The 12,025-nt window shown below is 53.4% G+C and overlaps 2 protein-coding genes across 2 annotated transcripts in view; one reads left to right on the top strand and one right to left on the bottom strand.

The window, feature by feature from the left end:
- Positions 1-887, bottom strand: part of USH1C (USH1 protein network component harmonin) — a 45,217-nt gene extending 44,330 nt beyond the window's left edge. The window contains 1 exon segment of the mRNA XM_064576785.1: positions 747-887. Coding sequence (XP_064432855.1) covers positions 747-782 — 36 coding nt within the window. The 5' untranslated portion in view covers positions 783-887.
- Positions 888-3,794: 2,907 nt separating this feature from the next.
- The window catches only part of OTOG (otogelin), an 86,370-nt gene continuing 78,139 nt past the window's right edge, over positions 3,795-12,025 (top strand). The window contains exons 1-6 of the mRNA XM_064576648.1: positions 3,795-3,863; positions 4,265-4,342; positions 7,900-7,975; positions 8,949-9,041; positions 9,211-9,365; positions 11,728-11,846. Of these exons, the coding sequence (XP_064432718.1) occupies positions 3,795-3,863; positions 4,265-4,342; positions 7,900-7,975; positions 8,949-9,041; positions 9,211-9,365; positions 11,728-11,846 (590 nt within the window). The remainder of the gene's footprint in view (positions 3,864-4,264; positions 4,343-7,899; positions 7,976-8,948; positions 9,042-9,210; positions 9,366-11,727; positions 11,847-12,025) is intronic.

Raw genomic sequence — 12,025 nt, 5'->3', positions numbered from 1 at the left:
CTGCACAGCTCTGGAAACAGTTCTGGAAATGCCCTGGGTGAAATCCAGTAGCTTTCGGTGAGGGCCTCTGAGAATCCTGGACCATCCCTGAGGTGCCTTATTGGGACACACCAGGGGAGATGTGGCTCTGTCTGATGACTCTGGCTGACTCTCCCTACTTCCTCCCTTCCTCCCACTGCCCCCTGGTCAGCACCAGTTCCTCAGCTACTTCTCAGGCCCTAAGAAATGCCCTGAAGCGGGGGCTCCCTAAAGTGCTTCTAACTTGTTGCGGTTTTTTTTTTGAGGTCAAAGGACAGAGAGAGACACCAGTTTCCCTTCCCACCAACCCCCACCTCTCCGACGCGGTCCCATACCCTCTCCATATGCTCCAACAGCCCTGAGCTTGGGGCACTAGGAGCTGGGATTTGCCCACTGTGAGGCACGTCAGAGAAGCGTCCTGTCTCAGGCCAAGGCAGGAAGGCGTTCCAACCCCAGAGAAGTCCCAGCCCTGGCAGGCGGAAGGAGAAAGGACACTTTCTGAAGATCGGTTTATGGGTTACTACGCCTGGAGTCCTAGTGCCCCCACCCTTATTTTACTGGGGATCCCTGCTGGAAACCAAACAACCCTCAGGGGTCCCAGTCCATTCACAGGCCTAAGGCCGGGCTGGAACGGGGCGGGGGGGGGGGGCGCCGGGTATGTCCATCCCCCACCAGTCTGCCAGGACTCCGGGGTCCTGAACGCTTGAGGGGTCCCTAGCAGCTCTGACCTTGTGCCGGAATTCTCGAGCCACCTTCCGGTCCATGGCTGCGCCAGATCGAGCCGCGTCGCTGCACAACTCGCCCCTTCGGATGCGCAGCCGCCCCAAGCCGGCAGGAACCGCAGCGGAGGTCCGCGGGGCCTGGGAGCGGTGGGGGCGGGGCCTGGGAGCGGTGGGGGCGGGGCCTGGGCGGGGCTGCTGGGAGGCCCGAGACTCCGGTACTGAAGCTTGTCGCCTCCCACCGACTACGCCGGAGCAAAGGGCCTGGAGTGCGTGTATGTGGTGGTGGTGGGGTGGCGGTGATTGGACTCCAGGCGGGCGCTCCCTTTGGAACGATCCCCAGACACAGGCGGTTGAGGGAGAGGATCTCGGGAGGCGTGGGCAGGAGGTTTGAGGCTTTTTTGTGGGGGTCGGAATACTTTTTTGAGGAGGTCCCGAGATTCTCACAACGGTGCGTAGGGATAACTATGGATGCACAAATAGAGGCGCATTTGCGCGCTCCTGAGGCTTTCGACCCCTGCCAGCCATCTCACCTCCAGAGTACATTCTATAATGGCCTTCTCCATGGGCTTATTCCCAGTCGGAAGAAATCTTTGATCTGTGAATTCCTTGAGGCTGTGTCGTACATCCACAGAAGCCTGAACCAGTGGGTGGCAGGCAGTGTCCCTCCGGAACCGACTTCCCCCCCTCCCACCTCCCTAGCCCAATCCCACTCCAAACACACACACACACACACACACAGGCGTGGAAGGGCCTGGCAGGGACAACCTGATTTACTGCTGACATTTACCCAGGGCCCAGACCCCATTTGGTTCATTTGATTGAATTCAACCAAAATTTGTTCAACTCCTAGGTCTAGTGCTGGGGTGTGAAGACAATGATGAGTCAAGCCTGGGACAGACTGAGAGGGAAGAGGGGGTCAGAAGAGGGATGATAAAAATAGGTGTGAATGGGAGAGAGTGGGACCTTCAATCATGGAGCTAGTGCCTGGATTTAACCCAGGGTGGGGCCCTGACCTGTTTGCACCATGTCAGGGGACAAGGGACAGGGAGATGGACAGCAACCCAAAATAGTGAACCACTTACAACTAACTTCAGGAACACCTAAAGACCCCCCTCCTTTTCATCTTATCTTATCCCCCAATAGCTGGAATTTTGCCAGTAGACTTATTTTTATTGGGGCTAAATTATTGCCTAGTTTAGGATGTAAATCCTTCCTGGAGGTTCTTTAAGGTTCTTACCTTAAAATATTATCCATGTTCTCACCTTAGTATTAACTAGTTAAGTCGAGATAAAAGGGGAAGACTTGTGGGATTTTCAAAGGTCCAGGAAAGACACTCAAAATATATCCCCCCTCCAGCTTTCTTTGTTGATTCTCTACATCTCTTTACTAAGTCATATGGCTGTTACATCACAGTTAGGATCCAGGCAGAGTGGCAAATGGCCTTAAAAGGGGAATGCAGTCCATGGCCACCTCAATCCTTTTCCATGACCAGCACCCCCACAGACTCTCTCCTTTAAATGTTTTGAGGACACACTGAGGCCTCGCTCTCCTCTCCCATGAATGTTCCTTTTCAAGCTTCCCCTGCCTTCATCTATTCCCTAACCAGGGTTCCATCCTTGACTCCCTCCCCTTCCTCTCATCGATGCATATCAAATACACTGTGTGGGGATGTGTGCTTTATCTACCACTATATTCCCAGAACACTCTGTGGTAAGAAATAGATGCTCAACAAATTTGTTGAATGGATGAATGAATGAATGAATGCATTCTAAGTCTATATCCCTGCCTAGGGGTCTCCTGGGGCCACCGCCATCATCATCATCATCATCTCATAATTATCTGCAAGGCTTGCATCCGGTTGGTGTTCCAACACTTAAGTGGCCGAGAGAATCCTGCACAGGTTCCCAAGGCTTCCAAGCCCACGGTTCCAGCATTAAAACATTCCTCCTGGACAGGGGGTGTATCTTGTTCATAGAATTGAAGTGGTCTTTGTTTGTTGGTTGGTTTTGTTGTTGTTGTTTGTTTTGTTGTTCTTGCTGCTGTTGTGGTTAAAGTCTGGTCGTGAGGGGAGCCGGAATTTGGGAGTGTGACGCACTTCTGTCATTCAGTCAACACTTTTGAGCCAGGGCCTGAACTAGTGCTGGACGTGCAGAGGACTAAGTCATGGTCCATTCCCTAGAGGTGCTCAAAACCGGGGGTAGAGTAGGGCCTTGGGGCCCCGGAAGCTGTAGTGCTGAGTGGTGGGAGCACAGACCAGGATTCTGCAGACTTAAGCCTTGGTTCTGCCACTGACAACTGACCACTGAGTGGCATGTCCCAGGGCCTCTGTGAAAGGAGAGTGGAAGGCCAGACTCACACAAGCATCTTGGGTGTCTGGTGGAAGGGCCTTCCAAGACCCAGGCTTCTAAGTTGGGGATCTTTGAGGAGTGAGGGATGTTGGGGGCTGCACTGTCTACCTCGTTGCTCCCCCAGGGTACTTAGGGCCCAGTGATCTGAATCCAGCCCCTCTGGGGAGGGGCGGCACAGGTTGAGAGGGGCAAAGGCTGGGCCATGCTCCGGCGCCTAAGTTATGGTAATGAGCTGGGCAGTCCTGTCACCCTAGCTCGGGGAGGAGCCAAGCGCCTGGGAGGAGGGGCCGAGGGAGCCCGGGCCAGAGAGCCAAAGGGACCGCGGCCGCAGAGTGGAGGTGTGACCCTGCGGCCACAGGGACAAGCACTCGGGCCCCCGGCCCTGAGCCCAGGCTTCCCAGTTTCCGTGAGCCCCATGGGGTCCCCGGCCCCGCGTGCCCCCACACCGGCACTCTGCCTGCTTCTGGCCTGTGTCTGGCTGCCCGGGGGTGAGCCGGCGGGCCAGTCCCTGCGGGTGCAGTCTCTCGGTGAGAGGGGTGTGGACTAGGGGAGACCGGGAGCTGGAGGAATGTTTAGGGGAACGGGCCAGCCGGGCAGGTTCTAGAGAGGGAGGAAAAAGAGGTTTGAGGGAGGGCAGGGCGACAGCCAAGGAGAGGACCCGAGGGGGCGCAGAACGAAAAAGAGGCCAGCGACGACAGCCGGGGGAATGGGTCCCAAGCTAGGCAGCGTGGAAGAGATCGAAGGTGGGGAGCTAGAGAGAACTGGGGCACAGAGAGTAGGAGGAAAGAGGGAGACCCCTGTTGGAGAGGTCACCAGAAAGGAGGAGAAAGGATTGAAGTCTATGTAGGGAGTGAGAATGGGGGGATGAAGAAGCAGCTTCCTAGCAGGTGGGGCACAGGTGGTGGAAGACCCAACAAAGGGAGGCCTGGCTTGAGTGGAGAGCAATCCTCCTCCCCAGGCCCGGCATCCACACCCCAGGACAATGCAGAACTGCAGCAGCCTGAGCCAGCCCAGGATCCCAGGTGAGTAGGTGCAAGCTTGTGGCTGCCCCACCCATGGCTCCCATCTTTATTTCTAGTGTGGATGACCCCAAGGTTTTAGCACCGAGGGTGGGTGCACTTGGGGTGGTGGGGATGCATGGCCCCTCCCCCTATCCTATCCCCTCCCCCACGCTAGGCTTCTTTCTCATCTAGCCACAGACATCAGCAGGTGACCCTTGCCATAGAGGATGCTACAACAGTCATGGGAAGCCAGGTGAGAGGAGGCCTGGAAGGGGGGCTTCACGGGGCGGGGGCGGGGGGGCTTGTTTCTGTCTGGGACTGGGGCTGACCGGGAGCTCTGTAGGTTGCAGGAAGGTTGTGTCTGCAGTTATTTGAAAGGGACCAGTGTTCCTAGTATATGTCTGAAGTATGCAAATTCATGGGACACTTGTATTCCCACTTAACTAATCTCTTGGGACCCCGTAGTCGGTTCAGTTTGGTTTTATTTTTGTTTTGTTTTATTTGGGGAGGAGGGCACTACGATGCAATCAGGACATAGCGGAACTCTCCCGTGCCCTGGGGTGAAAGCATGAAGGTGAGGGTTTAGGTGAATGGAGTTCTCTCTTACCTGCTTGGTCTGGGAAGGTACAAAACCCCATAAGAGGCCCCACTCCATACCTTGAGCAGTGCTCCAGCAAGGGTACTTTGAGAGGAGAGACAAAATGGGGCCACTTGGTGGGCTTTGTGAGGAAGGGCTGGTTGGGATGGAGAGCCCCAAACTATTACCCTCTGAGTCTGCACCATTCCCTGTTGCCTACCCTCCTGAGGTCCTCCCTGCTTTCAGGAGAGGTGGTAGTTTTTTTTCTGCCTTTGCCAGATTTCTTTGGTTTCTGGATCAGGTGACTCGGGTTCTCTTTCCAGTCATGTCCTGCACTTTGTCTTTTCTACAACATGTTACAGATATGTTACAAAACCGACCCACCCACAGCCAGATCCCCCAGAGTATCCTGAGCCTCAACTCATGCATCCTGGCCCCAGCGATCAGCTCTGGGCAGCTCCTTGTGCCAGCAGGTTGGGAAGTATCATTTATAATAGAAAACAATGTGCCCCAAATACCTGCCCTTTGGAAATAGGTATGAAGACCCCAAGGCAGGAGGAGGATATGCTTATTCTATAAGGGGTAGATTAGCTAGGCTTTTTATTTCTTGTTTGCCCACTTTTCCAGGCCCCAAGTTTTATAATCACAGTCAGATGCAAGTTTGAGTTGAAAGAAAATGTTTGTTTGTTTGTTTTTAAAGATTTATTTATTTATTTGAGAGAGAAGGTTGGGGAGGGGCAGAGGGAGAGTGAGAGAAGCAGACAGCCCATCATGGGGCTCCATCTCACAACCCTGAGATCACGACCTGAGCTGATATCAAGAGTCGGATGCTTAACTGACTGAGCCACCCAGGCGCCCTGTTACTCTTTTTATATATGATGAAATCGAGGTAGGTGGGTGACCTGTTGGGGCCCCCAGGACGCAGGTGAAACAAGGTCTACTGGTGGGGCCAGCCTGTTGCCCCACAACATAAATGCCTCACAGGCCTCCAGGAATCCCTGCGTTTTGGTGGAAAATGACCCATTCCCCTGGCAGGACTCCTTCCTTGCTGGATTCCAGGGTAGGCTTCCCTCCCTTTCCCCTAGGGAAGCATCTGGAGCAGAAAACCCCAGTAGGTTTCTCACATTACTCCTTAGATCAAATAAGGGGTTGGAATGGACTTCCTTTAAAGCCCCTGGAGTAGGTGTGGGGGAAGGAGGTCATCAGCTAGAAAGTGAACCTGAGGATCCTTTGAGGGCTTCTGCCTGGAATAATCTTATCTGTAAGGGTGAGGGTCTCAGACCAGCAGCTAACCAACCTTCATTTCAGTGCTGCCACATTCTTACAGAACACAGCCATTCTCCAGAGAACTGATGATATAGACCGGGGCGGGGGGCGGGGGGAATGCATTGTTATTTACAGGAACCTCAATTTCACGAAATTTAGTCTTCCCTTTAATTATGCCAATAGGCTACAAACCCCAATACAGCAGTAGGAGTGTCTGTGACTGGTCACCAGGAGAAATCACAGATATTGTCATATCACCTTACACTTGTTAGTATTTCTAGATCTCATTTATACTCACTACCTCAAAACACTGGCAGTGATAAGATCCGCTGCTAGATCTTGCTGTTTAATGTAGTTACAAGCACAAATATTACTAAATCATGCATTTTTATAAAATATTTTCATAACTATATTGCAATATAATAGATATCCTTTGTCACCTTATGTTTTATTTTATGTATTTATTAACATTATTCTGAGAATGGGTCAATAGGCTTTGCTCGATTATCAGAGAGGTTCTTAGCACTGAAATGACTAAGAACTTCTGATCTATACTGAAGACGAATCATTTGGGCAGGATTTAAAAATTTCTCCAGAAAATGGCCTTGACTCTGCAGCGCTATCTTGCCCTCGTTAACACCGATCTCAGAAGCCACATCTGAGGTGGGGGCGAGGAGTGGAGAGACACAAAGACTAGGTTTCATTAAGAGCTCTTTGGGGCCTATGGGATGCAAAGTGATCGTTTTTTCCCATGGTCTCTGAGGCCCCGTGAGATCGATTACAACCAGGGTGGGAAGCCTGACTCCTGGGGCTCAGGTTGGGTATGCAGGGTAAGGAGAGCTGGGGAGGACCCAAGAACCAGGGGCCAAAGTGGGACAAGGCCCAGGAGGGGCCAGTGACCTCCCAGGGCTCAGCAGGACAGTGAAAAAGGAGGCAGTGAGCACCCGGGGATGAGGTGGAGAGACTGGGCCTGCCAAGGAGGGGCAAAGACCTGAGGTTGGGCTCCAGGGACCAAGGGTTCTGAATCCTCTCCATGTTCCAAGTCCTTGGCTGGAGGCTGGGGATTCTGCCTGAGGATGCAGAGATGACAGTGAGGGAGGAAGACACATGAGACATACCCACAGTGTAGTTGGTGCCTTGTTGGCCCTGTGAACAGAACACGAGCTCCCTGAGGCCTGGGACTTTGTCCCATTCACACTGGGAAGCTATACAAATGCAGAGGCTGGGGCTCTGAGAGGGGAGGGGCTTGTTGTGCTATGGACCCCAGTCCCAGGTGATATGAGCCACCTCAGACTAGGGTCCCGAGAGGTCAGGTATCCAAGTCAGTTAGCTGTGTGGTGACTGGACACACCTGATGTTCAGGACAGTTCTAATTTCAGATGGTTTGTATATGGAGAGACCACATGTTGGGATTTCTGGGCTGGAAGATAGGATTTCTCAGCTCACTTTGCCTGTGTCCTCCTCAGATTTGTGGTATCAGGGAGAGTCCTGGCGTGGAGCTGAGTTCTGAGGACTGTGGATGGTGACCTCTGAGGAAGGTTGGGGTGGGGGGTGGGTGAGATGCTCCCCTGCCTTGGGGCAAGGGGCTGCCTTTGTTTCCTAGGCCTGCCTTGCGTGGTTTCTGTGGTGAGGAGGAAACATATTTATTCTCCAGATAAGGGGGTTTTGTTTTGGGCTGTGGGGGACTCTAAAGTGTACTAGGGAGGGAAGGGGGGGAGGGGAGGCTGAGGGGATATTGGAGCATGGAGGGGAGGGAATGTGCTCAGGTCACCGAGATGCCACTTTGGAGGGTAAAAACCAGCCTTCACTCCTCTAGGGCAAGCCTGAAAATTCTCCCAGACCTCTCAGAGGTGGGCCTGGGCAGGTGGAGTGGCTGGGGCCTCCCTCTTCCAGGTGACGGACAGGAAGGGCCATAACCTTTAGGAAGTCCCTCCCTGACCGAGTTCTCTTCCTTCTGTCTCTAAAAGGAGGCTGAAGTCCTGGACTCCTTGGCCATGTCTTCCTGGGAAAGGCGTCTCCATCGGGCCAAATGTGCTCCATCTTGTAAGTGGCCCCCTCCCTGTGGCCCATGGGAGGGCCCTGGCCCTCAGAGAAGCTGTGAGGGCAGGTCAGGCTTCCCTCGGGGCCTCCTGTGATCTCTGTGCCCTGCAAGGGGTCTCTTTCTGCCTTCCCCAGCCCTGGCCTCCAACTCTATTTTGCTTTCTCCTTCCTGGCTGAGGAGAGCTTCCTCTCTGGTGTCCTGTTCTTTTGACCATGGCCCTGTGGCTTTTCCCTCTCACTCTGTCTGAACCAGTGAGACTGGGCTTCCTTGTTTAGTGGTTGTTTTCCCTCTGCTTCACCCTGTGTCCGTGGCCTCTCCCCTCACCCTGTCCTGTGTCCGCGGCCTCTCCCCTCACCCTGTCCTGTGTCCACGGCTTCTCCCCTCACCCTGTCCTGTGTCCATGGCCCCTTCTCTTGCATCTTGGCTCCTTCCCTCACCACACTCTGCTCCACTTTGTCTTCTCGTGCTCTGTGCTCTGTGGCCTTTCTGTCTACTGTATTCTAAATGTGAGGCATGTCTCCCTCCCTGGGTCAGGCTTAGGCCTCTTCCCCTTAGCTTAAGGAACAGTGAGGAAGAATGGTCCTTGAAGATCTCTGGGCAGTCTCCCTACTCACCCCACATGCTCCGTATTCACAGTCTGCCTTGTCTGGCGGCCAGGAAATTTCAGCAGAGGTTGCTGAAGGCCCAGGTCGGGCTGGCCTGGGGGCCACGTGATGCACACTGAGGACAGGTACTCTGAGACCCCACGCTGCCTGTCTATCAGGGAGGGAGCCAGGCAGCCAGGTCTGAGGCACCCTACTTGTACCGCAATTAGGCTACTACTGAGGAATGCTGGGGCTACCTGTGGTGGGGATCTGAGTTCCGTGTAGCTCTGGAAGGGCTGGGTCTGGTGCCCTGGCATGAGGAAGACGCTGTGTCCCGGGGTTCTGCCCAGCTTGGCTCAATGGGGAGGCGTCATCCGTGTCTCCCCTGCAGACTTGTTCTCCTGCTTCAACGGGGGCGAGTGTGTGTACCCAGCCTTCTGTGACTGCAGACGCTTCAATGCCACTGGGCCACGCTGCCAGATGGGTGGGTCTGAGCTCTGTCCCACCCCGGGGGCCGCGGGTACAGGGAAAGCTTGTGGGCCTGAGGCCTGGGGGTCCTGGGCTGGGGAGGCGGCGGCGGGGGGTGGCCCTGCTAGCCTCTGGCGTGAGACCCACTGCAGCTGCGCAAGCAGGTTCTCTTTTCTCTGGCACAGTGTACAACACCGGCCCTGAGCGTGACAGCATCTGCCGGGCATGGGGACAGCACCATGTGGAGACTTTTGATGGTCTCTACTACTACCTGTCTGGGAAGGGCAGCTACACCCTGGTGGGGCGCCATGAGCCTGAGGGACAGACCTTCTCAGTCCAGGTGAGGGCTTCCCTACCCTGCCAATCTAGGAAGGTCCCACGAGGCTCTGGAGGTTGTGCTGGCCAAGGCTCTGCTTGTCATAGTTAGAGAGTCTACACCTGGAAGGAGCTGGGGATTCCACAGTTCTCTCTCACTCACTCACTCTTGGTTGCCCCTGGCCAGTCATTGATTTAGTCACTCATCATTAAGTATTAGGTACATACTTGTACTCTCCCTGGCACAAGGCTTGGTGGTGGCCCTGTGGACAATAACACAGATGCGGTCTCTGTCCTCGTGGAGCTTACTGTCTACTGGGGAAAGCAGACATCAAATCAAATGAATCATTTCAAGGGCAACTGAGTGCTTCAGAGGAGAAATGCCAAATGTTAGAAGAGCATGTGGGGGAAACCTAACTTTGTTTATTGGGAAAGATGATGATCAGGGAAGACTTCCTGGAGGAAGTGACATTGAAGTTGAGATCTGAAAATAAATTGGAGTTAGCCAAGTGAAGGGTCACAGGGGTGAAGGGTAGACATGAGATCATTCTAGGTAAGGGGAATTTGGGTGCTAAGGACCTGCGATAACAAAGAGCATTGTGCCTCTGAGGGAATAGTAGAGGTCCTGGATGACTCAATTCAGGGTTACCTCTTCTAAGCAGCCCCCCTGGATGCCCTGACCTCCTGAGCTGGCTCAGGGGCTCCTTCCTATGTAACCAAAGTTCTGCACTGTGGCACAGTCAGTGAGTGTTTCTTACAAAGTCTTTTCCCAGGTTGGTCTTTTCTACCAGATAGAAGCTTTCTGGACAGGGACCATGTCTTTCCATCTGGTGTCCCAGGACCCAGATTAGTCCTCAGTACAAGTTTGTCCTGTCTATGAACATATGTGTGAGACACTGTCAGGTAGATCTGATTTCCATGCTTACCCCGGGTGTTGAGTGGGGGTCAGTACATCTCCATCTGGAGAAAAGTCTGCTTGGGGAGTGAGCTCTGCTGAGGAGCACCTTGGGTAAGACTGAGTTAGGGCCAGGGCTTGGGAGTTTGGGGAGATCCTAGTGCTCAGTGTCACCCTTCTGCCAGCAGGCATGTCCATCCGTCTCAAGCATAGACCTGCCAAGGAGCTGCCCTATGGGCCATGCCCCAGATGGGCTGACCCAACTCTGCCCTCTCTGCCTCAGCATCTCACACATTAGGGTTTTTCATGACAGTCATTTCATGATGGATATGTTATGATTACTTAGACTAACGGGGTGCCACGCATTCATGGATTATGAAATAAAGTTAATGAGTTAGAAACAGCACCCCCCCACTGAAAGAAAGAAAGAAAGAAAGAAAGAAAGAAAGAAAGAAAGAAAGAAAGAAAGAAAGGAAGGAAGGAAGGAAGGAAGGGAGGGAGGAAGGGAGGAAGGGAGGAAGGGAGGATGGGAGGAAGGAAGGAAGGAAGAAAAAAAACCAAAGAGAATAGAAAACATAATGTGGATGCATTACACATTAATAGGGGTAAATACTATTTTGTAAAATTTTTGTTTTATTTACATATGTATATATTTATATTTCTTCCTGTCGGTTATGATCTAAAGTTTGAAAAATTTGATTAGCCTGTGGGGTGGCTTTCACAGACCCCACTTTCAGCTGACGTGACTCCAGCCTGCTTAAACACGTTTAACAGTAATCCAGTGGAAGGGTTTCTACACTGGGAAGAGAAGCATTTTCCCTAAGTCCCGGGAGCCTCAGTTCTCCTCCCTCTCCTGAGGCTTCTGGCTTTGAGGTGAGGGTTCTGTCTGAGGAGGGGACAGAGGAGATGCGTCTGTGACAGGAGTGACACACGTGCCTGGGTGTGCAGGGAAGGACTAGACCGTGCCTGCCAGGGTCATGGTAGGAGTGTGTGTTTATCGTGTGTGTACTGAGAGTGCTCAGTGAATCTATGAGGGGTGTGTGTGTGTGTGTTCTGTGTGTCAGAAGGTGTGAGTGTATACCTTGGCTTTGAATCTGATGAGATAACCTGGGTTGCAAAATGAAAAATGCAGAAATAGGGAGACAACACAATGTCCTGGAAAGAGCCCTGAAATTTAGCCTTCAGTTCTAGGTAGGAATCCTGGCTGCGTGTGTGTGTGTGTGTGTGTGTGTGTGACCTTCATCACTTCACCTCTCGGAGTATCCGTTGCCTCCTCCGGAAAGTGCAGATCATCATAGCTCTGTCCTCCTGTGGGGTTGTGGGGACTGGGAGGCATCAAGACATCACAGAGGAAAAGGTGCTTGGCATGCAGAGGGCAGGCGATCGGCATGAAGCGGGAACTCCACAGGGTGTCACTGGGCTCAGGACAGAAGCTCAGGGCCAGGTCTGTGGCAGGAACCCTGCACAGTGGCCTCTGAACCCCCCCAATCAGGTGCACAACAACCCGCAGTGCGGCTCCTCCCCCTACACCTGCTCCAGGTCTGTCAGCCTCTTCTTTGCGGGGGAGCAGGAGATCCGTCTGGCCGAGGAGGTCACCCACGGAGGCGTGAGGTAACTATAACCCCGGCCCTGAACTCTCCTGCTCCCTGGCACTGGTGGCGGGGGATGGTGAGCACCTTCCTTCTAAAGCCTGAAGAAAACTGTTTTCTGGGGGCAAACAGCAGAGTTTCCACCATCAGGGCAGCAACCTACTGGCAGGCCAGCTGGGTTTCTTGTCAGCTGGGTTTGCA

This window comes from Mirounga angustirostris, unplaced genomic scaffold, assembly GCF_029215605.1.
Source record: "Mirounga angustirostris isolate CCGP_5_RB_7025 unplaced genomic scaffold, mMirAng1.0.hap1 SCAF_13, whole genome shotgun sequence".
Taxonomy (NCBI): domain Eukaryota; kingdom Metazoa; phylum Chordata; class Mammalia; order Carnivora; family Phocidae; genus Mirounga; species Mirounga angustirostris.
Note: the sequence above shows the minus strand (reverse complement) of the source record. Positions and strands in the feature narration are given on the sequence as shown.